Source organism: Montipora capricornis, chromosome 9 (genome assembly GCF_036669925.1).
Source record: "Montipora capricornis isolate CH-2021 chromosome 9, ASM3666992v2, whole genome shotgun sequence".
NCBI classification, from domain to species: domain Eukaryota; kingdom Metazoa; phylum Cnidaria; class Anthozoa; order Scleractinia; family Acroporidae; genus Montipora; species Montipora capricornis.
In genome coordinates this window covers 42,349,075-42,376,314 of record NC_090891.1, presented here as the reverse complement: position 1 = coordinate 42,376,314, position 27,240 = coordinate 42,349,075, and the positions used below count along the sequence as shown (strand labels likewise).

Here is a 27,240-nt window from a genome sequence, read left to right as displayed (position 1 = left end):
ATTTTTACAGACCTGTCCGCTGGCATATAACGTTTGCAGCAAATAGGCCATTTCACGGACCAAGCCTATGAATGGGTGCGAGGCTGCCGATGACCTTGCCGTATTGATACAGACCTCACTTCTTTTATCGCCTTGTAAATTGTGTCGTTGTAGTCTACATTAACATTAGAAAAGCTCGAAGGTTTGTATCAAAACAGGGTCACCAGCAGCCTCGATTCTATTTTTAGACCAGGTACCTTAGCTACACGTGTAACATGGTCTTTTTTGTCCTCCTTTAAAGGCTCCAAGTTGAAAGGGGTTGCACACTCAAAACGAGTCGACAGGGTCTAATTTGAATAAATTGGACTGTATTTCCTTAGTGGAACAAGGAAATTTTAAATATGACATTAACAACCCGTTCGTGCTAATATTTATTTATTTATTCATTCCTTATTTATTTGCCCATCAAGAAATACAATAAAAGAAAGAAAGTAAAAATGAGATTACATACAAAAGTAACCAGCAGACTTGAAACAAGAAATCTTATGAGTACTAAAGCCTCCTCAATCTAGGTGCTACACGTTGCTCAAAATTGGCGTACGTAATAACTATTTATAAATTTATTTTCAAGCTTTTTCTTAAAGGAACAGTCTGAAAGATGTAGAGATAGATGATGACCGTAAAAAATCTTAATATTTTTAATATTATATGGAGTGGATTTGATTATCAGATGGAAGCGCTACTGTACGAGTTTCCTCCCCAAAGTCATCAAATGATTCTTCTAGGTGGACATTTTTCCCTGTTTCTCTTACAGCCATTGGTGAGTTATTAGGCAAAGTTCACATTTTCTTCTTCTTGATTAGTTCTACACTTGTTTTTAGTGCAAAAATGGTATTCTGCACCCCTCCTGAATTGGGCGCTGTCTCTCCACATTATAAATCGTCACACGCTGTTGTTGATCTGTGTGTCACTGTTTCCGTTAAGCTTCAAATGCTGGCTGTGTCTCAGTATGTTGCTATTATCCATAAAAATCTTGCGAAACAAGAAAGAGGACGCCTTGTAGAAAAAGATGACTTGGGGAAATTCTCGGAACTTTCTGAACACTTTGACAAAATCAGCAGATCTTCCTAAGTTGTCCAAACCAGTCACTTTAAATACGAACTGGACTGAGCCGACTGCGAAGATGACAAAGACTTGCTGAAAGAGTATCATTAATACCACCTTGCTCAATACATATGTGAATGATCCAGAAGAGTTCTTAACACAGTTGATTGCAGTAAAGTTTAACACCCAAATGACGCAAATGAGTTCGATTCCGAGCAAGCAAAAGTTAATAACTAGGAGAATTTGCATCAATGTCAGAGTGTTTAATTTTAAAATTACACCAAATCCGATCATTTGCGTTACTTGCAGTAAGCATAAAGTCCAAAATGTTGGCAAGCGGACTGCTTTTCTAAGTATCAAAGAAAACCCTAGAAAGCCAGGAATCTTGGTTAGGAAAAATACGAACACAACGATGTACGCGTTCAGGGAGATCAACCAAGCCAGTTCATATTCTTGAGAGTGAGGAAACGCCGTTGAGTCGGAACATCGAAAAGACGCTTTTCTCTCCTGTATGCAGCAGGAATAGGAACGAACAAAATAAAGGACTGAACCAGCGATCTGCCAGAGCAGAAAGATGACGAACGATACGCGGGGCAAAAGAGTCAGACACTTCAATCTACAACGACCAGATCCTGAAATGGTGAGTTGCGCCGAAAGCAAGTGCGAGTTGTCGGTAAAAGATTGTAAAGTCTCAAAATTTTCCGGCGACTCCATGCACTTATTTCTGTTAGTAGAAAATAATCTTTCGTTCGATGCGCAAAATTATTCCTCTCGAAATCCTATGGGGAAAGATCAAATGAGAACTCATCGGTAGAGCCGGACTTGTGAAGAAGTTTTCAGTTTGCGAAGAAACTCAGCTCAAATGTGCAAAATCGAAACCATCTATAAAAATTTTATTTTGTCACCGGAAAGCGAAATTTTCCCACTACATCTACTTGCTGTCACATTTTTATCCGAATAAGGTGCACTGTGAGCAAAAAAGGGGTTCATGCTGTCGAGAGAAGACGACTACATGACGTCACACCTACGTCACAATCTCTAACGATTGGGCTGCGAGGAAATTGGTAAGGAGACGTTACACTCGAGAGGAATAATTCCAGATCTTCCTCAGCGGTGAAACTTGAATCCTTGAGTTCAAACTTTTCCCAACACAAAGAAGGTAAATAGTTATACGATCGAGCGATAAAAGGTGTATCTTTCTAAAGTTTAAGATTCGTATTCAGAGAAAGGACCTCCGCTCTTTCCTCACACCACAAGTAAATGATTGAGCCTATTCTCTTGTGTCCACATCACAGGACCTTGATGATTCTCGGTTAGCTTGCTGTTAGTTCGGACGCATCGTTGAAGCCTCAACTTACTTGTTGCAGCCGGAGTCATCCACAAGCATCTGTCCAAAGGGATATATTGCGAGAGAGATTGAGCAAAATCCGTGCTTTTCTCCTTGCCGGCGGAGAGGTACGCTGTAGAGCTCGGCTGCTGAGCTTCAGCTACACTCATTATTTAAAGATCAAGACAGAGCAAGAGTTTCATGCCAACCCCACGATTTGTTTATTGTCTCCAAATTCTATGGCTTGCACAGAAGGACGCATCTATTGCAGAAAATCGCTTTCCAATCCCGTTTATCCTCAAGCCCCATGGCAACTATACCTTGCCCGTACAATGTTTGCCATCCAGAGCAGTGCAAGAGGCCTATATACTAACGGGAATGACGTCAAGCTACGTGTCAAATTACCCCAAGGATGTGGCAGCGAATTCATAAGTTTGGTTCTATGACTGAAGGTAAAATATCCGGAACATTCTTTATCCTAAAATCGAGCAGCATCTGGCCGAGTGCTTTGCCCTGCAAAGAGTAAAAATACAATTAATCATCAAAGTGATCAAAGGAGTAATCAAATAAACGAACCAATACAGCGATTGAAGACAGGATGCAAAACAGTGTACTGGCCACGGCGCTGGAATCACATATGGAACCTCCGGGTTCAAATCCCGTTCCACCCGTTGGAGGGATTTGTTTGGGCATGTCCCGAAATGCACTCAAACGTGCATGAAGATTTCAGTAAGCGTCACCAAGTGTCCCCTTACTCATCGTCCCAACTTTACATCACCCGTATCACAGAATACAAGCAACGTCACAAAGTGTTCCAGTCGTAAATTCTGCTCAAGTAAAGATAAACAGATGCATTTTCCCAAACCCTAAAGTAATGCTAACTGTACTGTGGTCCAATGCTCAATCAATCGAGTCAACCGGTGAGCCTACAATATTTAACATTAGTATCACCCAACTAGTGGACTAATGCAAATCCTGCATTTTGATTGGATACGCTACTAGAGGACTATCAGTAATAGTCCTTGAGTAGCGAAAAGCGGAAAAGCGTGACGCTTTCTTTCGTTTTATTCCTGAATAAATATCTCTTCAACTTGCATTTGCTAACTTTATTATTGCCTTTTCTGTCCGACTAGTTGGGTGATACTAAAACAATTAGACCCTTTGCCCTCAAGGGCCACGGGTCAATAGCCCATTCGGTTTCGCCTCATCGGCTATTGACCCGTAGCCCTTGCGGGCTACGGGTCTAATTGTTAAATAGACCAATTTCGATATATTAAAATTCAGTCCTAAACAAAAGACATCATCTCGAGGCTCTGGGGAATAAATATGAAGATTTGTATGAGTTTATTCCCCAGAGCCTCGAGATGATGCCTTTTGTTTTGGACGGAATTCTAACAAATCGAAATTGGTCTATTATTCCACGAGCGCGCGTTGGATATGAGAAGGAAAATAACCAACGAGGCACGTAGCGCCGAGTTGGCTATGACCAGTCTCATATCTAACAAGCGCGAATGGAATAATTGTTTTACTGAATTTTCATTAAATTCTGGATGCTTGGACACTTGGAAATAAAAGCCAATCAGTTTCCCTCTTGGCAACACTTGGCACAATTAGTTTCCATATTAGGTCATACGGAATGGAGTGTTTTCACGTGACGTCACGGCGGCCATGTTGGTGTTCCTAAACAATGAAACGGCGGCCATGTTGGTGTACCCAACTAATCCTCCGGGAATTGAGCTCTATTGTCATGCAAACGTTTTCTTTTGTTTCGGTAGAAAAACAAGGTAACTACTGATCACATGAGTGAACACACTCTGTATGAGCTGATAACCAAGATTGAGTGAACCAATCAGAAAGCTAGAAACGCAATATCCGCGAGGTCGAAAATTTAATAACAAAATATTTAAAATTGTTGAAAGATGTTTACGGCAGATTTTCGCTGCTACCGATACCTGTGGGTCACTTCGTAGTGACGCTACACCACCACCTCCTAAAGCGTCCTCCAAAACAAAGTTAAATGCGTTGATTCCAGGAAGTTCGTATCTACAAAAATAAACGAACATTACTACGAGCAACAAAAACGTCGAACTTGTCTCGCAACATGGCTGCGAAACTAGTCGAATAGCGAAGTTGCTTGTTTTACATCCCACGCACAACCTGTCTCGCAACCAAAAAAATGTGTTGATTTTGTTGCAGAAAGTAAAACGAACTTCTACTTTCTGCAACACGCTGCAGCAACTTGCAACACATTTTTTTGTTGCGAGACAGGTTGTGCGTGGAATGTAAAACGCGCAGCATCACTTTTCGACTAGTTTCGCAGCAATGTTGCGAGACAAGTTGGACGTTTTTGTTGCTCGTATTACCGTAGCTGAGTTGTTTTTTTTTTCGATCAAGTTATTATTACATTTTTGTTTTATTTGTTGGTCCGCTGTCACTAATTTCAAAATCTTAACAGAGCTTGGTCGAGGACAAAAAAATGAGGTTAAAGATTCAATTGCTTAAGATACATTTGTGGGTGTTTAAGGGTGATTTGAGAGCTTTCAGACTATCAAAATCGTATCTGGCATCGTCAATACGCTGCAATCACACACGCCCCTTTCTCGATCGAGTAAGTCTTTGACGCCATTTCCTCCTCGATCCAGCTCTTTGGGGTCTACAGCCAAGTTTCATACGTGAGTAAGAGCGGACCTTGCTCTCACAGTAATAAGACGGTGGATCGAAATCACAGCTCAAAGTTTTTGCTGTTCAGGGCCTGGTTGTTCAAAAGCCATTTAACGCTAATTCCACATAAAAAATCAACCAAGGAGCTGAGAGCTAAAATTAGGCAAAATTCTACTTTCGAGGAAGTCGATCTTGATAAACAAAAATAAGCAAAAGAAACTCTTACCAAAAAGTTGAAAATATAAAACAAAGGTTTACGCTAACCCTGGATTAAGTTAATCGGCTTTCAAACAACCGGCCCCAGATGGATTACATCAGTGGGAACACAGATAGCACTTAAACACTCTAATAGCTATCTGTTGTATCACTGAGTGCTGCACGGGCAGTGTTTGTTCAGTACCGCTTCTCGTTACCAGGGACACACGTGGCTCTGAGTCGCACCTCGAGGGCTACAACGCAGCAACACTAAAAACAAAAAACCCTTTACCTTTTCACTCTACATCGTCCTTCCTCCGGCGGAGAAGGAAACAAGTGTTTGAAGTATTTTTCTACAGATTCTTCGGTTAGAGCAGCGCTTATGAACGGTACGTAAGATGGATGGCGGGCAATTACACCTACAAAATGTAGATTGGAAAATAGCAATTTTCAGCAAGCGAAGAAATGAAAAGATTAGAAGAGGTGGTTTTCGTGTTAGGTCAGCGACGTCAGGTTGGTGGAGAAAGACAATAGGGAGCTTAAGCACGCGCGTTCTTGAGACGCGGACGGCAACCGGAAGAGAACATTTTGCGTACCAGGGCAGTGATGTCTCCTGGATTTTTATACTAATCATCTCCAATGGAGAAAGGATACTTAGCAATATAAATGTGGTTGTGTGAAGACAAGTTAAAAGGGAAAACAGCTCACTTCCGGTTGCCGTCCGCGTCTCAAAAACGCGCGTGCTTAAGCTCCCTATTATATATTATATATATCTGTCACAAGCGTCTTTTGTTCGTCCAACAGTACTTGTTGTTATCTGTATCTCTGAAGATTGATTGCAAACAAAACGTCCTACAAGAAATTCCCTGCTTGCAGAGGTCTCTTTTCTTTTGCGTTCGTCAGGCTGACGAGTACATTTTGCCGCGCACTGGTGGCTCTGTTGGTTGAGCACCGGGCTGTCACGCGGGAGGTCGTGAGTTCAACTCCGGCCGGACCAACACTCAGGGTTTTTAAATAACTGAGGAGAAAGTGCTGCCTTTGTAATTACATCTGCAAATGGTTAGACTCTCTAGTCTTCTCGGATAAGGACGATAAGCCGGAGGTCCCGTCTCACAACCCTTGTTCATTAACTCTGTGGGACGTTAAAGATCCCACACACTATTCGAAAAGAGTAGGGGACAGTGTTCCCGGTGTTGTGGTCTGAACTTTGTATTACAGAGGGCCATGTGTTAGAAAACTCTTTACTGGGTTAATCATGTATTACCCTCTCAAAATAGAGAACATTCTATTCTATTCTATTCTATTCTATTCTATTCTATTCTATTCTATTCTATTCTATTCTATTCTATTCTATTCTATTCTATTCTATTCTATTCTATTCTATTCTATTCTATTCTATTCTATTCTATTCTATTCTATTCTACAGGAATAGAGATCTCTGCCATGGTGCGAAACTCACCTTGATCCAACCGCCGTCATCAACCCTGGATGACACTCTTTAAATCGCATGCCCCTTGGTATGTTTGCTGGCTGTGACTTGAGCCCACTGTGTCCCGCGCATTCCTTTACAGCAATTCGGCTGTTGTTAAGTGAGCCCACACAACATGAAGTATCGCGTGACGGATTCGGTCGCTAAGTAACCGCATCGCATGCTCAATACAGTGAGTTTCGACCCATGACAGAAGTCTCTTTTCCCGTAATCGTCAGCCCAGCGAACGCAAAAAGAGACCTCTTCTGGCAGGAAATACAAGATAGTTCGGAGTTCTCAAACACAACACATGCACGGAACAAAAACACGCAAATATTACGAATAGAAAGATTTTGAGCGCAATACTGTGCACCTCAATCATTTGCATAGCAAATTTCAAGAAGTTTATAATTTATTACCTATGTTGACATTGTTTCCTTTATCTCCGCTTCGTGTAAGTGCCAAAGAACTGAGTGGAAATGTGCACCGGCCTTTAGGTATTCCTTTAAAGATCCAAACATGAAATAAACAATGCACGCGTAATTTTACACAAAAGGTTTTAACATGGACATTACGATGACAATGTGCGAGTCCCAAATAAATCAAAAAGGCTCTACAAAGAGGATTTCAGATTAGCGTGATACTTTCGGGGTCTGTCGATTGGGGGTTTTCATCTGACGTCACAGCGGCCATGTTGATGTACAGAACAATGCTGTAAAATGTCTATTGGGAATTTGACTCTATTATTATGCAAAACTTGTGGAACCATTTTCTGTTTTTTTGGACACCAACATGGACGTCTCATCACGTGGATGCAAACCAAGGATAACTCAGACCTTGATCAAGTATTGCAAGGACCTTAAATTCTTCGACGGCGACCTCAACGAAAACACAACTTAACAATAGCATTTAATAAGCAAAACACTGAATAGCTCTGAACCTGTGTTTTAGCGACGACGACGTCAAAAATCAATTCAAGGAAAAAAGCAACCTCGTACCTAAGGCCTCTCAGGGTCCCGTTTCTCGAAAGTCCCGTACACTTTTCGGGCAGGGCTGTCACTAATTTTTTAAGTAGGCGGGGAAAAGAAAAAAGTAGCCGGGGGACAAACATTTACTTGCATCAAATAAATTTATATAAATTCCTTTGATGTCATACTATCATAGCCCAGCATTTTCAACATTTTCTTTTATATCACACTCGGTGATAGTATATGTTTCAGTGCAGGTCAAATAAAGCAAACATTTTGTGATTTTTGTATATGTAAGAGATATGCATGTTGTTTATTTTGGGATTTGGAAAAAAATATACCCACCCTCACATAAAACAGCCGACGTGAGTCCTGACTATTGACGTGACAAAAAAGAGACGTTGAGTAAGATTGGAAACGAGTGAAAGTAGCTCGTGACTCTCGTGACCAAGAGGTAAGAGCGAAAAAAACATGGCGGCAAGAACGTGTCAAGAACGTAACAGGGAAAAGCCATTTCAGATACTTCCCTTCGGTGTTTTGATAGGCTGGTCTTTTAACGTAGTTTCAAGATAACACAAAGCAAAATAACCGTGGAGTTTGCTGACGGAGAAACCTATCCGTTCTCAAGATATAGAGTGAATTTGAGACACCCGGAATAGACCCAAAAAGTTTCGGGGACTTTCGGGAAACGGGACCCAGGAAGACGAAGACGAGAGAACCTGAGGAAGTGCTTGGACAAAAAGATTCATTGTTCGGGATTTAAGCCTGGAACTGGAATTAAGCTTGGTTCACCCGTAAGACGCAAATGAAAACGAAAACGAAAGGAAGTTCACACGTCGAACGGAACCGCAAGCACATTGAAATACGCACGCGCAATTGAGTACCCCAAGATGGCGGACGAGGTCAACCCTAGAGGAATGGAGCGAGTATTTTTCACCTTGCGTTTGCGTTTGCGTCCAATCTCGACCCCAGAGCTGTTCTCTTTTGCGCATAAGAGCTCTGGGAAACCGTGATACAAAGTGTCTTCTCGTTGGTTTTAGTAAAGAACAGTGACAAGCGTCTCTGATTTGTGCATTCATGTTAGCAAGAGCAGAGAACAGGCGCCGTAAGGTTCAAAAAGCCAATTGTTAGCTATAAGAACCCTACGGCGCATGTTCTACTACAAAGACTTTCCCAGAGCCTAGGGTCATGCGCAGACATAAGATCCGGGGCTCTGGTGACGAGAATGCGTTTGCGTCGTAAGTGTAACGTGTGCACCAGGCTTTACTGACGGAGTTTTAGCAAGGATGACTGCTGCGACAACTCTTCAAATCAACATTATTGGCTTAGTTAATGAAGAAAAATAATCGCGCTGCACTTGCAGCTCGCATTTTAGTACATTCCTTTGCCGTACTTTGCAGCACAAGGTGTAATGACCAAATTTAAAAATTTGACGATAAAGTGAGCATATAACGTTGAGCCATTGATTCTGTATCTTTACTTTAAAACGGGTTGTATATACCAAGCCCGTTTTAAGATATATTGCTTAAATTATACAATATAAAGAAGATGGAATAATGTGGAAAGACACATTTTGAAGTGACGTTTCCTCGTCGTTGTTCAAACTACCTACACTTACTTGTTCGGGGAGCTGTCGCATGTATGCTCGTTTCTCTGTCACGTTCAACCGGTGTTTTCTCAGGATCTGGCGATGGCATTGTCTCCAGATGTTCGCCGTTCATGAAGATATCAACCTACAAACACAAACATCCAAAAAGATAACCACTCTCGTATCCAGCAAGCGGGAATGAAATGGTTGTTTTATTAACTCTGAACCGTTTTCAAATTTCACAAAACGACCGGAATGAATATGAGCTGATACTGAGTGAACTAAACAGAAGGCTAGCAACCGGTAGCACTAGAAAACGCTAGAAATATTCGAGATTGAAAGTCAAATAATTAAAAATTATTCCATGAGCGCGCGTTGGATATTTGATCGTAAAGAGCCAACGAGGCGCGTACCGCAGAGTTGGTTTCAACCCGTCCAATATCCAACAAAGGCGAATGGACAAATTGTTTTATTAAATGTTCATTACATGCTGGCCCGGGTTGCTCGAGGCATGGATAGCGCTAACCAGCATTAAATACCATGGAAACCTATAGGTTTTGACAACTCTTAGCGCAAACCAAGCATCGAGAAACCGGCCCATGAATGCTTGGAAATAAAAGTTAATCAGTTTCCAGCTTGACAACAGTTGACGCAATCAGTTTCCATATTAGGTCATACGGTTTATGTGCTGATAACCGAGATTGAGTGAACCTATGAGAAAGCTACTGAGAAACGCAATATCCGAGGTCGAGAATTTAATAATATTGGTTAAACGGGCAAGAACATTCGTGTTGCACGTGCGGAAAACATTTCAAAACATTTCCTTGCCGTACTATGCAAAAAGCCATTAAACAAGGTAAAAGAAAAAAGTCTCTGTTACGAGCCTAGAAAGGTCCATCAGGCCGGCGCTTATCTCCGGTTTCTGTAGCATGAAGCGACTAGGAGTATTTCTACTCCCCCCGGGATGGGATGCTAGTCCACCGCAGGGTTACCCCCAGCATTTTCGCCGGTACCCATTTATACACCTGCATGGGTGGAGAGAGGCACCGAGGGAGTTAAGTGTCTTGCCCAAGAACACAACACAATGTCCACAGCCAGGCCCCGAACCCGGACCACTCGATCCGGAGTCGAGCACTCTAACCATGAGGCCACCGCGCCTCCCACCATTAAAAGAAGGTAAAATAATCGACAAATTATTATTAGCGCCAAGTTGTATTTTGAGGTGACCTTTTCATAGCCGTAAGAGTTTTCTTTGCTTCGAGTTCCTTTTGTCAACTTTACTACACTCTTATAACGTAGCTACAGTGCCATTAAACGGACCTTCACTTCGTCTTTGGGATACAGGAAGGAAAAAAGCCTTAGCAATGGAGATCTGAAAGACAAACAAAGAAGTGAAAACACAAAAACATTTCATTTATGAATTGAAAAGAACAAAAACTGAAATAATTCAAACGGAGAGTAGTTTCATTCTTACACTCTTGGCCTTCCTCCAACCAGGGCAGTCAACCCAGGAGCTGCAGAGAGGGAACAACAAGACAATTCGAGTATTGGCTAATTATCAATCATATTGCGAGTCGCTTTGCGCCAGCTTCATTTCCTTCTCTGTGTAGGTGACTGAAGCAAAACGTAATGTACAATACAATACATACTTTTCAGGGCCAATGATACACAACGAAACGACGGAACAGAATAACAACAACAACAACAACAACAACTGTTAAGAATCCCAACTGGCCAGAGGCAAACCAGTTGGCTATTTACAAGTGCAGCTGGGAAGTTGAACCACGGACTACCAGGATCATATTCAACGAGTGGTCAGAGCGGGTCTTGAATACGGGATCTCCGGATCTCAAGGCCAGCGCCCTAACCACTGGGCCACACGGCCTTGTATTTTTACAATGCAATGTTGACGCTTAGTAGGGTCGTCTAAGGAGGGTAAACAGCATCATCATCATCATCATCATCATCCTTCTCCGACGCCGTCCTCGTTCTCGTCCCGTGCACCAGCATTGTTAGGAAGCTATCGCCAGGGCGACGGCATCGGCAACAGCGACGCCGTCGAAACTTACAAAGGTTTACTAAGCGAAAAAAAAAAAGCGTGTTGAATGTGAGCACACATTTTCGTACACTTCCTTTCCCCTCCTCTGCAAAACAACGTGAAATTACAATTGATGTCTTGACGACAACGTGAGTACACGATATTCAACCTTTGATTCTCTCTATACATGCAAACTACGATAGCGTTTCTCAGTACCAGTCTCACTGCCCAGCAGTACGTCACTTCCCCTTCATTGCACATCGAATATAGTTTCGATTGTGCAAAATAAGTACTATTATTTTTTCCAAGACGTCACGGTATCGAATCCTGCAATCGGATGGTTATTCGCACGGTCTGGATTTACCCATTTCTCCCCAGGGGCACGGTAACGCCCTGAGAATTATTGTCCTTGACCTAAAATTACCATTTCTTTGACACCGAATCCCAGGCCTAAAGGCAAAAGGCTCGGGAAATTACTCTATTTTGGACAAAACGCGCGTGAAATTATTTTCAAGCTTCACTCGTCACCATTTGATTACCCATACTTATTTCCATAAAAAAAGAAATAACCTAACAAAGTATAAGGCAATACAGGAAATTCAACGGTTCTCTTGTACATACAACAAAACTCTAAACATTTTCTTTTTCAACACAGATGACATACTGTTGTATGTGATTACTGCAGGCCCATGTGGGAGGGTTTGTTACTTTTCTTTGAATTTCTGTGTCTGTAAGTAGCATTTAACAAGCACGATGCGAATCAACAATAACAAAAGTGATTTCAGAGAGGAGGAGAGAGCGCTTGAAAAAGCTTTTCATGTAACTTTGCACTGTCGTAAGTCTTTAGCGATTACTCCATCTCCATCATACCGTACAATGTGGGGGAAGTATCCTAAATAAAGTGGGTATGCTCAGTTTCCGAGTAAAATAATGAATGGAAGGCTTACACCTATACGTTCATGTTGTTACCAAAACCTCAAATGCGGTGATTTCACATTGCTGTTAGAGCGGTTTTCAATTGAGTGTCGAGAGTAATTACAGTGTAGCGAATTGCTTTAGTTTTGCATTACTTCACACAGTGATTGGTTCAAAGTTCTCGCTCAACCAATCAGAAGTGAAACCAAAACCAATCGTGACTCGCGCGTGCACATTTTTCCCGCGCTTTGTTTCGACTACGTATAATTACTTCGAGTTTTGATTGGTTTACTGGATTGTCTCCATCCTTTCTGATTGGCCAAAGTAATTACTTTGGTTTTGGTTTTACGACACTCGATTGAAATTCGCTCTATAAGGGAGTTTAAGGACATCGGCAACGTAAACGAAAACGTCACTCCAAAATATCACTTGGTGCTATCACAAGTATTTCAAGATTATTCCGTCTTCTTCACCTTGTACAATACGGGCGAACTATCCTGTAACTGGCAGGGTAAAAATAGAAAATGAACGGTTCTTTGTTGTATGCTCAGGTTGTCGTCAAAGCCTAAAATTTGGTGATTTCACGTTGTTGTTTTGTGGAGTACGGCAAAAATGCACGGAAATTCGTGCTGCACGTGCAGCACAATTATTTTTCCTTTTTAACCAATAATATTCTTGCAACGACATGTGCAGCACGATTACTTTTTAACCAATGATAATATTCAGTGTTTTGTAAAGTTGTGGTTGCTGTCGTCGTTTCTCCCACAGAAAAAGGAGCGTTAGGGTTGGCTTCGACTGCGGTCGACCTCTAGACGATGATCTAGTCTTGTCTTGTCTTGAAAGCTTTGCGAAAGAAGTGCCTTAATGGCGGAAGCAAACGGAACATTCTTCGAGTTGCAGATTATCACTAACGAGGTCACACTCTGCACCTTACCAGCTTCAACCCATCTCCCCTATCTTTCCCACCTTCTACGCCCAGCTGAGCTGCATACACACCCATGCTAGTTCCTGCAGATGCTATCTCCATTCCAAACAAGTCCAGTGCTTTTCTCTGCTGATGATGGACGGCTAGCCATAATACCGCTTCCCTAGGAGTCTGGAAAATGTTCTTTTTGTTTCAGTTACGATTCATATTAAAAACAACAAGTATTTTTACTATTGTTCTGCAGCAAAACCTTTACTACAGAATGCTTTCATTTTCAAACTGAGTATGCATCAACCTATGGAGTGCAGTTGCGCGAAATCAAATGAACCTTAATCCCATTTTGAAAGCGCGATTCTGAAGTTTTGCGGTAAAAAACCTGAACCAATTTCCAGACTTGCCAGGAAAATTAGCAATGTGTGACATTGCCCACTTAAGATTTTTGTGTTAGATAAAGTAACTTTATTGTTTGAACCAATAGGAGATACAGAATTAATAAACAAAATAAATGGGAAAGTTGGTATCTTTTTGTGTTCCATAGCCTTGAATAAAATAATTCTCAGACCTAAATAATTGCTTAATATTTTTAGAAGCAACATAATAATGACTACACATAGATTCCGCAGGTCTCAGGGGTTTAAATAAGAATTTTAGTAAAAAATCTCAGCAGTGATGTCAATGGAATTAAAGTTAGGCAGGTAATAAGCTCTCCAAACGCGGGAATTTCTACCCAATACCCGGCTGTTGTTGAAACCTCTCAAAAATTTACCTCTGGGTAAGAACTCTCTGCGAAAAAAAAGGTTTCAAATGACCTTAGAGCAAACCAATGCTTTCACTTGGTGTAAAAGCAACATATTTAACAGTGTTACAAAATTGTCTTGAACCTGAGCAAATTTAAGTCTGCATAGTTTACAAGTTACCCATCTCCTTGTGATTTGTATGCCAAAAAGTCTTTCAGACACTCTTACATATGTTTAAAGCTTACCAGCACTGCAAGCTGCTTTGCAACACTGGATTCCAATGAGACCATACGACCCACCCAATTGGAACCCATTCTCATTTTGTCAAACAATAAATTGTCTAGACATGAAAACATGACATGTGCTCACCGCGGTCAGGACGCCTGGAAACGCTTGTTTTCCATATGTCTGTTCAGAGCCTATCACCTACACATGCAATGATAATAATAACAATGATAGCAATGAAGACATAATAAGCCAATGATTTGAGAAAACATCCATATAACATGTACACATGTAGTCATTCACTGTTTCATACTTACTTGTATATGTGTTCTTGTGTAGTCATCAAGCTTCAATTTTTCAAACATTCTTCTGGTCCTTTAAAATAAAGAGAAAGAAGAAACTTTGGATCATCTGCCATCCAAAAGTCATTTTGAGTAAAATATCCAGCACCTTCCTCGGGATTCTGGACGTTCCTAGCAAACAGGCTTTCTGCAGAGCTGAGAAATTTACCGCACACTGTAGTTGTTCTTGGTACTTTTCAAAGTCTTTACTTACAATGCCCAATGCCCCTATGACGATTGGGATAACCTTCACCCTTTTAAACTTTTACACAAATTCGGCCAATTTCACATGGCAAATCACTGTATTTTTCAAGTCTTTCTTGTTCTTTCTCGTTCACCCTCATATCAAAGGGGCATGCAATGTCTACCAACGCACATTCTCTTGGTCTTACGCACAGAATTACGATGTCAGGTTGAGAGTGTTCCATTACCTTATCTGTCTGAAGTGTGCAGTCCCATAAAATTGTTATTATTATTATTATTATTATTATTAAATTATTATTATTATTATTATTATTATTATTATTATTATTATTATTATTATCATTAGTAGTAGTAGTAGTAGTAGTAGTAGTAGTAGTAGTAGTAGTAGTAGTAGTAGTACAATGTAGTAGTAGTAGTAGTATTATTATTACTATATTCAGGTCACATTAATACCCTTGTAAATTCTGATACCGTTTCAAAGATATTCTAATGAATATTCAAAATCTAGCTTACAGGGTGATCATTAATTTTGTGTAAGTTAGGTACAGAATGCAATAACATATACCTGAATGATAACCCCATAAATATGTAAAAAATTGAATATAATTTCTTCTTTCTGAATTATCATACCTTTTTAAAAGAGCTTCACCTGTCTTTCTGGCTTTAAGTGAAGCAAATGGCCCCCCAACAGGGCACACTGCAGTGGCACGAAAACCATCAGCATGTGTTGCACACACCTAGTATGCAGATCAAGGTGCTCATCAAAAAATTTGGCATTTTGGGATGATGCTACTAATACAGGCATTAATAAGACAAAAAGCTATCATTCATAAAACTTGGCAGATCAAAAGAAATTAAAGCAGTTGACTGAAAATGGACCTGAAATTCTTTCAATGCAAACAAAATCTGAAAGGTCCCCAGTTCACACTACCCATTTCTCACAACTGTCGTGTTATTTTTCAATGTTGACACTTGCTATTTCTTACAACTGGCAACTTAAGTTAAGGATATAGCATTTTTGGTCTAGCCAAAATTTAATATTGTTTTGCTTTATCTGTGTAATCCATCTAATGACACATTAAGCTGTTAATCTGGAAACCTTCATTACTCTCTTTAGCACTGTCTAAATTTATCAAATATCCACTCAAATACACAATGCATCCAACCAAAACAGTGATTTCAAAGGACGTGTCTCCTATTTGAAGGGAATGTTCATCATCATCGTCATCAAGTCTCATCACACCAGTAGGCACATAAGGCCTTAAGGACAGAATGTTACCAAATAAATATTGAGAAAATGTCTGTACAGTACCTTGTAGAAATCAGTCGCTGGTTCACCATATGCACCTTGAACAAGTACTGCACCACCATCATAGCCTATAACAATGTTAACAAAATACATGTAACTTACAAACTTTATTTGAATAAAGTTTGTAAGTTACATGTATTTGTGCTTGTGGGCTTAATTTGTTCAATAAGCCCACAAGCTTGCCAGCTTTCCACTTTTTCATTGTAGCATGAAGCAATTGAGAGAGGGGTGAAGCCTTGGAAGCTTGGGGTTTCCTTCCAAGCTTCTTGGAGCTCGTGTAGGAAAAAATTAGAGAGCTTGCTTGTAGGTTCAGTAAAAATCAACAGGAACTGTTGTAATCTTAAAATAAGAAAAAAGGATATAAGGGGTACAAAGTTTGTTTCTCAGCAAACAACTTGTGAACCACAAGAATTTCATTCAAGATAATCAGGACAACAATAATGTTGCAGAATAACAGTGCTGCACACTGAGCAGTCCAACATGTGGTAGCATAAGGAAAGAACATGCTCACAGCTAGCTAATTGACCACTTGCTCTTCAGTTGGCAACAACGCTTACCAATGAGTCCTTGAAGCCGGACTTGTGTGAAGTCACAAGTCACATCTGGAAGGATGTACTTTGCAGGGTCACCAAGCTCGTAAACAAGCTGTTACAAAAAAGACAAAAAATAAATTTGGGTTTGGGATCTTCAGTCCACTCCATAAGTGGTTCAAGCTTTTGTCAGTTGTGTTTGCTTTGACGGGATCTCTGCGATGCAAAGTGACCTGCTCGCAACTGTGTGGCTTCATAGCTCAGTTGGTAGAGAATAGCATTGGCATTGCAGACATCATGGGTTTGAATCCCATAAGAGCAGCCTGAATTTTTAGGCAACTACAAGAGACAATAAATAAATTGCTTAAGGTGCGCCTGTGATCAAAAAAACCACTTCCTTTTTTCCTTAAGATTTTGAAAGTGTGTTTGCTTAACACCTGACTGGCAAAATTTTGAGCTTTGATTTTTATCCAAAGGCTGTTTACTTTGAGTGTAAGTTTTGGATTTCACGGTCCGCCATTGCTCACGTTCAAAACTGACCGATTGGACCTCAGACGGCTGGATCCAGGGAAAAGTGACGTCAGAGGCTCACTAGCTTAAACTTTCAGCGTGTGAACGCAGCTTATTATATATGCAAAGCGTGAGTTTAAAAGTCTGAAAGCCCAAAGCCCCGTGCTGCATATTAATTCTGTGGCGTACACACACATTGCATTCTTAAACTAGTGAGCCTTTGACGTCATTTTCCTCGATCCAGCTCTCTCAAGAACATAATGTTAGTAATGGCGGACCATTAAATAGGAAAATTACAGTTAAAATAAAGAGGTGTCTTTTTGAAATCAAGGCTTAAAACGTGGGTCACTTGTGTTTTGTTAACATAGTTTTGAAATCCAAAGAAAAATATGAATTGATTTTTTGGTCACAGGGGCACTTTAAAAAGTCCAGATACATGTACGTAAGTGCAAGGATAATTTCTCTCTTTCAACCCTTTCTCAGTTGGCAAATTTCTCTGCTAAATGGTTGACAACAGTCATATAGGTCAACTCAAAAGGAGTGTTAACAAAGACCGCTGGTACTTAAGACCTTCATGCTTTCTACATTTCTACCATTGAACTGTAGCTGCCAAAATTTCCAAAACTATGAATTCAAAGTAATACTATTATTTTGTGATTGTGCCAATACCAGCTTATCTTGACAACCCTGTAAGTGCTGTATCTACTTTCTGTAGCTTCTAACCTGCTCTGCTACAGTAGATGGCGACACAAGGCCTCCAGTGTTTGGTGGCTTGGAAAGAACAAATCTGCCATCAGCTGCGCACTCAGCTATTGGGTAACCAATGTTGTCCCTGGGCAAAAAACCCTGAAAATCAGTTCTAATGAACACAACAAACCTCTTTGTAATGGAAAGGAGTAAAGAGACAATGGCAATAATGAGTTTGCTATGTTGTAGGCCCGAAATTGTCAGTTGGACCAACATCAATGTTACTTTTGTCCCAGCATAATAAACTAGATCTCAAACACCTTAAATTGCTGCTTAGTCGGCTCTCTCTAACTTCAACCTCACCCTAACTCAAGACAAAATTGATTTCCCCTGGATTTCCATTATACATTTACTGCAATTTTACCCTCGGTAAATCAAACCACATCTGCCAGTACGTGACAAATCAAAACAAACAGTGTGCTGTAGTCCAAAACATTTAATTTATTTTGAAGAAACCCTGTAATCTTGGGCCCTTTATTGCATTTCACAAAATGTGTCAGTCCAGTTCAGGTTTCATGGGTTTAGGGTACATTTAACTTCAGTACCTGTATCTTCATAAAGTGTTGCTGCTCAACTCCTTACTCCCGATAACTCGAACTCCCGATAACTGTAATCTTTTTCAATTTCCCTTGAAGGTTTAAGTTATCAGGAGTCCACTGTAATTACTCATCCGAAGAAAAATAATTTCACTATGCTCATTGAATGATCCAGCCAAGACTTTCATATCATCTAAAGATGGGAAGTCAGCTAATTCTTACATTCACTATTATAACCCATTGACGCCCAGGGGTTCCCCATTGATGAGTAAAATCGTCTGGCGTTAGACAGAGTAACATACTAAGTCCGGCCGGTTTCGGCCGGTTTGGACGTCAAAGGGTTAACAACTTCCCTATCACTGCAAATAGACATACCAGTCAGGGACTGTTTGCCAGTCAGTGAAGATGCCACCAGTACACTGTGCACCACATTCTATTAAATGACCTACCAAACTAACATAGAAAGATTGATAAGTTTGAGTCCAAGTAAGTTTGGGAAGCAGGGATTGTGTAGTGGTGATTGCACTTGTCTCCCACCAATGTGGCCCAGGTTCGATTCCAGACTCGTAGCCATATGTGGGTTAAGTTTGTTTTTGGTTCATTACTCTGCTCCAAGAGATTTTTCTCCAGGTTCTCCGGTTTCCCCACTCCTCAAAAACCTACATTTCTAAATTTCAATTCAATCAGATACAGGAACGCCATTAATACCACTTTCACATTAGTGGAGCTTTCTGGGTAAATACCATTAATTGTATAATTATAATAAGAATTATAATATTGTAATAATTGTTATAATTATTACAGTGATTTCATTTATTAATCCATTAAACTCTTAAATACTCATCAATAATTTATTAAACCAAGATCTTTTCTCATTGAATACATACCTTCCTGCAGCTAGCAAGTCGTACTCATTTGACTTCCATCCAAACTGCAAAATAGTCATTCATTAGTAAGAAACTGTTTAACACCATCAATTTTATTTTTAAACCACAGTACATATGATGTTTTAAAATTTGGAACTAATTAAACTGGTTCGTGTATTCTAAGTAATCTGAATAGAATTGATCTCCCTTAAGTTCACTTGATGTCTTTACAATATTTATTGAGGAGACTGATCAAAATGGTGATTTAAAAGGACACATACTGGTACATGTCATGTTTAATGGACATCCCATAGGACTGTCATGATTAGGATGCATCCTCCTTTGTCAAATGCAATAATACCATGATATCAGGTATATTATTTTTGTACCTCATACATGAGAGGTCCCAGAACCAGAGCACTATCCACGCATCTTCCAGTGATCACAACGTCAGCTCCAAGCTCCAGTGCTCGAGCAATGGGAGCAGCTCTGTTTCAACAACAAAGTTAGTCAGAATTTTGACATCCAACAAAGAGTGTTAAGTCTAAAACCCGATTCACACCAACTAAACACGTTTAATTAAACCAGATTTAACAAAATAAAAATGAGCAACGGAAGGCTGAAAGACTGAATTTTACGTAGGGTTCATGTAAGTTCTAATGCGTGTCTTCATTTTGATGAATTTGGAGTCTACATTATGTCAGGTAGTAACTTGTATCAAGAAAACAATTTTAAACTATGTTTAACTAAACAGTTTTTAAACATGTTTAAGCTTTGGTGTGAATGCAGTATAACTCCGCCATGGACGGTCCTAAGTCCGGCTGAGAAAGAAGGAAGGTTGGGCGTAGCCTACCCCGTAAAAACTCATGTTGCTACAGAAACACCAATGATGAATCAACAAGCTCTACAAGTTCTGGAAGAAGAAGGGCTTCCCTCGCGAACATATACGACGAGTTGCAGAGAAAGCCAAAAGGAAGCTGCAACCCCGACTATGGAACACCTGGCGACAGGAGCTTGAAAAGGATATTAAGAGGACTGGACACAACTTGAAAGGATAGCGCAGGACAGCGGAGACTGGCGAGTCATTGTTGGTGGCCTTTGCTCCGGGAGGAGCAAAGGGCCAAAGTAAGTAAGTAAGTGAATGTGGTATAAGCCCTTGGTACCTACTTCCAACAATAAGGTAAGGTAGCTTATGATAAATGCAGCCTTTTATCCTTAATTGAGGGGTAGCACTTGGGGGGCACTTTGTGACGTTAATTGTCTGTATTCCAAGACATAAGTGATGTCCAACTTGGGGAGAAGATGAACGGGACACTTCATTATGTTTATAGAAATCTGCACTCATCTAATTAGGGACATATGTGGGCATATCAGTAAGGAAAACTAAAATTTATTTATTTATGATGTGATTATTTATTTATTAATTTTTATTTATTTATTTATTTTATTTATTCATTTATTACATGTACACCATAGAGAAAATCTCCCAGGCCCTATACACTTCCAATTACTTACCCTAAATATGCATTTACGCTCTCTACGTTAGAAGGAAATTCAAGTCCACTGTCCATATCTTTGATGCCAGCTTGACGCAGTTTCTCAACATCACTCATTAGGTCATCACCAGTAACAACAGCAACTTTAAGATCTAAACTCGACTCTTTTGCCACAGAAAGCAGAGCATTTGCGCACTCGTGAGGATTGATGCCTCCAGCATTGCTTACTACACGAATACCTGCATGTAAAATAATTATCATGGTACAATGTAAATACTGATATACCAATACATAAAATTAAATTACGGTACATATAAATACTGATATAGGTAAAGTCTGTTACGAGCCTAGGAAGGCCCATCAGGCAACTAGGAGTATTTCCACTCCCCCCTGGATGGGATGCTAGTCCATCGCAGGGTTACCCCCAGCATTTTCGCTGATACCCATTTATACCTGGGTAGAGAGAGACACCATGAAAGTAAAGTGTCTTGCCCAAGAACACAACACAATGTCCCCAGCCAGGACCCAAATCCAGACCATTCAATCTGGAGTTGAGCACTCTAACCATGAGGCCACCATGCCTCCCAGATATACACACATACTGATATACCAATATAAAAATTAATTTGCCGATAAAAATCTGCTAATATAAAACTAAAATGTACTAACATAAAATATTTTATATTAGCAACCTGCTTACTGTTGCACAAAACTGTGAATTCATTATTTTCTCAAATCCCATAACACATCTTTTTTACACCCAAAAATGTTGCATAATCATTGTTTGCCATTTCTCCCGCAGCTGGGACATGAAGATGTCCCAAGAGAAATTGAAAACAATGCCTACGCAACTTTTTGGGGCTGAACAAGGTGTATTTATTTAAGAGATTTGAGAAAGTAGAGAATAATAGTTAGGATTCAAGTAAACAATGTACTTTAATTAAAACATGTCTACTGCATAGAATTTAATAGTTTCCTTTTTGTTTACCATTGTTTTGACAGAGATTTGTTTGGAAATAACCAAAAAGTGCATGCTACAAACGGGTAGTTTCAACTTAGCCCTCCCCCCTTCCTCCCCTTCGTTTCAGCACTACAGGGAAATCTTAGAAAAATGGAGCAAGACACCGGTACCACGCACACAGTCATGTTTGAGTATTATAATAAACCATAGTTAATGCATGGAGATAGTTATTTTTGTATTCTTGAGTTCAATAACAAGACCAAAGTACACCACATGTTATTCTAAAGCGGCCATCTTTTTATTTACCCAAAATTCCCTAGTACATCACATTACGTCATGAGATACAACAGTTATGAAACTGGACAAGTTCCTTTGTTTCATGTTTTTGTCCGTATTTTTGGCCTTGACCCTGCACAAAACACACCCTTTTTTCGAGAAGATAACCAATCAAATCTTTCAATTTAATTATGCGCAACAAATTTGCAAACCCGTGCGAAGGGAAAACAAAAGATTGTGCAGGGTCACTGTCAATTCAACATCGATTGAAACAACATTGTTCTCGCTTTTGAAAGTTATAAGGTTTCATAACCAGTCCCTCGATTAACTATGAATAAACTTTTAAACTTCTTTAACAAGTGTCAAGTGTAGTTAGCACTGGGATACCAACTGAGGACATCACGGCTGCAAATAACAGTCGGTCATCAGACATTGGCCAAACAAAATTTACTCATGTCTGTCAAAAGCCTAACTGTTGTCAAACGTAACGCGATTAACGTCGATTTTGCTTTTGGGCAGTCCTGGGACATGGTACAGAAATCAAATCAATTTGACGTTAAATAAAGTGACTTTGCCTTTTTGTAGTCCCCAATTATTAGCAGAGGTCTACTTTTTGCTCCATCATGCAAGTTTGAGGTCTTATTAATATCATTATCAGAATTATTATTATTATTATTATTATTATTATTATTATTATTATTATTATTATTACTATTATTATTGCTAATAATCTCAGATAGAATCTGGCTCTCATTGGTTCGGGGCAACAACCAGTTCTCAAAGGAAACCAAGAAGCGTCCTTCAAGGTACCTTCCTCTCCTGCCTACATTTCCAGCAGTTTCCTAAGAATCCTTGCCGATCTCAACAGTTCAGATCTCTGAATCAGTTCAATGGATGTGTCTACAACTATGGTCCTCAGATTTTCTTTTAACTTCAGTGGCATTGTTCCCAACGCCCCTTCCACTATGGCTATCTCCTTTGTTCTTACTCCCCACATCTTTCAAACTTCTCTCACAAGGTCTTCATATTTTTCTACTTCCTCATCTTCTTTTGCTCTCACCCTTCCATCTTCCGGGATTGCCACGTCTATGATTTGGCAGTTCTTCTCAATCTTGTCAATGATTAATGAATCCGGTCTCCTAGCCTCTATCTCATGGTCTGTCTGTACACAGTAATGTCCCACAGCATCTTGTTATCCTCATTTTCATACCACCCCTCACTTTGCTCAAACCCATATTTTTCTGACAGGTCCCAGTGAACTGCCCTAGCTAGCTACATTGTCATGCCTCTTTCTGTATTCCTTCTGCGCCAGTTTCGGGCACCAACTTACTATGTGGCTGATGGTCTCATTGTTTTGTTTACACATTCTACATTTGGGATCATCCTGTGACCTGTCAATAGTTGCTTTTACGTAATTTGTTCTTATTGCTTGATCTTGTGCTGCAATAATAAGAGACTCTGTTTCTCTTTTAAGGTTTCCTTCTTTTAACCAAGTCCATGTTTCATTGTTTCTTTGATCTTCGCTCTGTCTTGCAAATTGTCCATATAATGGCATCTCTTTCCAACCTTTGGTATTTCCAGTTCTCCTCCTCTCTTTAAAACTGGCAGCCGTTTCTTGATTTTCAACTCCTTTCCTCCTGACGGCTTTCAAAATCTTCTCCTCACTGGATTGGACATATGTCTCCAGCAATATTCCTGCCTGATTGACAAAGTCTTCTACCAAGATTAGGCCTCTTCCTCCCTCCTTCCTTGGGACATAGAGACGTTTTACACAATCCCATGGGTGAAACCTCCCGTTCAGTGTCAGTAATTTTCTTGTTCTGCAGTCTAAATCCTGAAGTTCTTGCTTCTTCCAATCAACTATACCCCCCGAATACGAATTCATATATTATTATTATTATCATCATCATCTTCATCATCATTATTATTATTATTAGCTTATTATTAAGACCTCTATCCACAACCTACCTTTTTCTTTGATTGGTTTGATGAGTGGTTTCATTACTCCCTGTATGAAGTCAGGGGCATATCCTAATGTCTGAAACAACAGAGAGACTGAACAGTTCATGCTGTTGGTAAAAGGGAGTTCAAGAAACAATCCTGGCTATGACAACGACAACGCCAAATAATATACACCAGTAATATTATTGGTTAAAAGAACCATAGACAATTATTCAAATATATTATAGCCAGCAAAACTTGTAAGCTGCTTGTACAGCTGAAAGGGCCTCAACTATTAAACAAAGCAACTTTCATTAACACTATAAACTTTCTTTATCTGTTACAAATCACCACCAACACCAACATCATTTCCATCATCATCACCAGCCCCCACCGCCACCCCCCCCCCCCCCACCTGTAAATAATGACCACTCCCTAATGAGTGTTTTGTTTGCAATCTCATCATTTTGATTCTGGACAAAAGATATGTTTTAAGTAAACAAACACAACTCTTTTTGTGATTCTTGAGTGAAAGCTTTTTGCATACAGACATACAGAAAAAGCTTGCTGTTAGATCCTGAAAACGACTATCGGTACACGGAGAGGTTTCATTAGAAGCCGGTCACCGGCAATATACCGCCGCCTGTTTGTCAGAAATTTGTCTCTCATCGCCGGCTACTCTGCCTTGATTTTCACTCAAACCCTTGTAAAAGATAAGAGTGACCGCCGCTTACATTGATTAGCCCAGGAATCTACTGCAAAAGTTATTGAAACCCCTGTACATGTACAGAAACTGCAAACAATTATTTACTGCCAAACAGTATCCACAAAAACTGACAATTTCAAAATAAGAGCATATATTTTAAGCATGTATTCAGTACTTACTGGAGATTTACGCTTGGCTGCGGTCAAAAGTGACATTGTGATCTCTGAGAGGTAGTCTGAGACAAGGTAATTAATTTCACCTTCAAGCACAAGTTGTGGAGCTATGAAAGTGGAAACAATGGATCGGTTCAGATCGGCATAACTAATCCAGGGAAGGAGGTTAGGGGGTGAGGGGTGGGGGGTAGGAGGTAGGGGGTGAGGTAGGAGGTAGGGGGTGAGGGGTACCACAGCTGAAACAGCCCAAACCTTTACAAAAATAACACACAAATAGTGGTGACAAACTTCAGATATAAACGCATCATTTGAAATTACCTTTTACTTGACCTTCGTATGCTTTTGCATACATCTCCAGAAGTGACGGTTAATATAAAAATGGATTTTAAATATACAGGATCACTAACTTATTAACTTTTATCTATTAAGTAACAACAGAGGTTCCAAAAACTAATAAAGACACACCGCTGCTGACATATTCATTTAAGGTTGGCTTTAAATCTTTGATCAACATCATCATCATCATCTATCCAATTTTGATCCGGATTTATCCCTGTAAATAGGGGTGGCCGGATACCCTACTTTGGCAGCAATCTCTCTCAGTCTATGAAATTAGAAGTCGAGATGGCGGACTGAAAACGTGAGTGTGTTTTCTGGAGTGTAATCCGTTTGATGGTGGAACAGTCTGGAGTACAGACATTATATTGGCAAAGAGGATTTAGAAAAAGTTCTTTTCTAGCATTATGGCGGCAAATCCTATTCCATCGATGGATATTTCGGGGCCGAAGTCGGAGTCGAGTGAACGATGCCATGTTTGGCTACAAGGGGTCAATACTTTGCCGAAGGGAAAGCAAATTTGCAAAACCCAGCAAGAAAGAGAAACGAGATGCTTTATCGGGCCAGTACTGGAGTGCAAGATATCTTCGAAAACTTGGTAATCCGTTCCCATTGTGGAACAGCCTGTCCAAGTAAAGACATTACAGTAACTGCCTACTTAAACATGGCTCTCATGTAAAGCAGTTTACTTAATTTAATGGGTAGGGTCGTACCTCTTGTTGAACACTAGATTTCACTGGCTGTATGGTATCGTACTTCCAATTGTTTTCTGTGCCAAATCCATTGTTATCTTTGTTTGTTCTTTTGCCCAACCTTGAACCTCATTCAGTGAGGTACGACACGACCCAATTTATTGTGGTTTTTAGCGCGAACTGCAGCAGATGTCAGTGAAACGATACACTTTACATTTTACACAATATTATTCAAATTACCAAATCTCAGAAGAAACCACTTTCAGGCATCTAATCACCTAAAAAGTAACTAACTAGAAACTTTATTTACTACTTTTGGAAATCATGCCAACAGCAATATTTTATAATGTTTTCTCCTGAGTGTCGTTGCCCGAATCAAGAGCGCTTTGCCCGAAAAATTACATAATTTCCATACCTGGGGGAGGGAGGGGCTGCAGCTCTCACCACCCCCCGCCCCCCGGTTTGTACACCTATGTACATATAGAGAATATTGCATGGCCGCGCGGAGATATGAAATTTCTCTTAGAGTGTTGAAAAATATTTTGCAAGTGAGCTCAGCGAACAAGTGAAATATTTTTCATAACGAGAAGAGAAATTTCGTATCTCCAAGCGGCCATGTAATATTCTATTTATTATATAAACACCATCCTCCAAAATGAAATACTAAATCGTTCCACGAAAGGCATTGAAAGGTGCCATTTTGATTTGCAACAATTGCAACAGTGATCTTTTCACACGTGAAAATAACATGTTATCTTCACGTGTGAAGATATCATGTTTTTGTGCGAAAGTTCACTTGGTATTTAATTCGTGTTTATATAATAAATATATGTCTTTCACGACCTGGGTCTAAAGTTAGGTCACATTCCACAGGTCAAGACTACAGTAGAAGTCAAGGCTCCACTGACAAACAACTCGGACAAAAGTTTCCCCTAAATTTTGTACAGTGATCAGGGTTAGGAGACACTTGTTATGTTGTTGATTTCTCTGTGGCACAGTGGCATGTACACTGACCTGTGATCTGTGTTTTAGACCCGCTGTCTTTCACAAGTAGGGGTGGGGTGAGCCAGTACTGTTTAGAGAGGGTGCTGTTAGCCACTACCATAAAAGTGAACTCTTAATTAAATTCAACTGGTCACCTGCCATAACAGAATCTCCCCAAAACCCGGATGCACAGCCAATTCGCACCGTTCTTCCTTCCAAGGGCTTTGAAATAAATCGCTTCTGCTGACGAATGGGTGAACACACAACCGCGGCCAAAACAACATGACTCCCTCTTTCGCTCACAAATCCCGAAAAACCGCTCGCTAATATTCTACCCCCACGCAGAGAACAGGTTATAGCTGCCATGAATTAAAGAGTTCGTCGGGCAACGTTGAGATTATAAGATCAAATTGAAACGAAGAAAGTAAACATCTTTTCGTGTTTCTAACACCATGACCGACATCTTGATTTGAAAAGGCTTGGCTACAAAGCTTACGGCCTG

General features: G+C 40.1%; 1 protein-coding gene across 2 annotated transcripts; it reads right to left on the bottom strand.

Moving 5' to 3' along the window:
- Positions 1 to 397: 397 nt before the first annotated feature.
- On the bottom strand, positions 398 to 27,240 carry LOC138016608 (uncharacterized). Of its 2 annotated transcripts, none has more exons than XM_068863790.1 (21): positions 26,769 to 27,240; positions 24,733 to 24,833; positions 23,875 to 23,944; positions 20,689 to 20,908; positions 19,563 to 19,662; positions 19,195 to 19,238; positions 18,683 to 18,760; positions 17,748 to 17,856; positions 16,542 to 16,629; positions 15,988 to 16,052; positions 15,306 to 15,412; positions 14,448 to 14,505; positions 14,275 to 14,331; positions 13,240 to 13,339; positions 10,765 to 10,804; positions 10,611 to 10,662; positions 9,321 to 9,435; positions 7,154 to 7,237; positions 5,559 to 5,685; positions 4,363 to 4,453; positions 398 to 2,923 (listed from the first exon to the last, which is right to left on the bottom strand). In XM_068863790.1, exons 1-21 carry the CDS (start codon positions 26,857 to 26,859, stop codon positions 2,837 to 2,839), a joined length of 1,884 nt encoding a protein of 627 aa, XP_068719891.1. In that variant the 5' UTR covers positions 26,860 to 27,240; the 3' UTR covers positions 398 to 2,836. The 2 variants fall into 2 exon arrangements, with proteins under 2 accessions (XP_068719891.1, XP_068719890.1); XM_068863789.1 differs by having other exon boundaries at positions 26,894 to 27,225.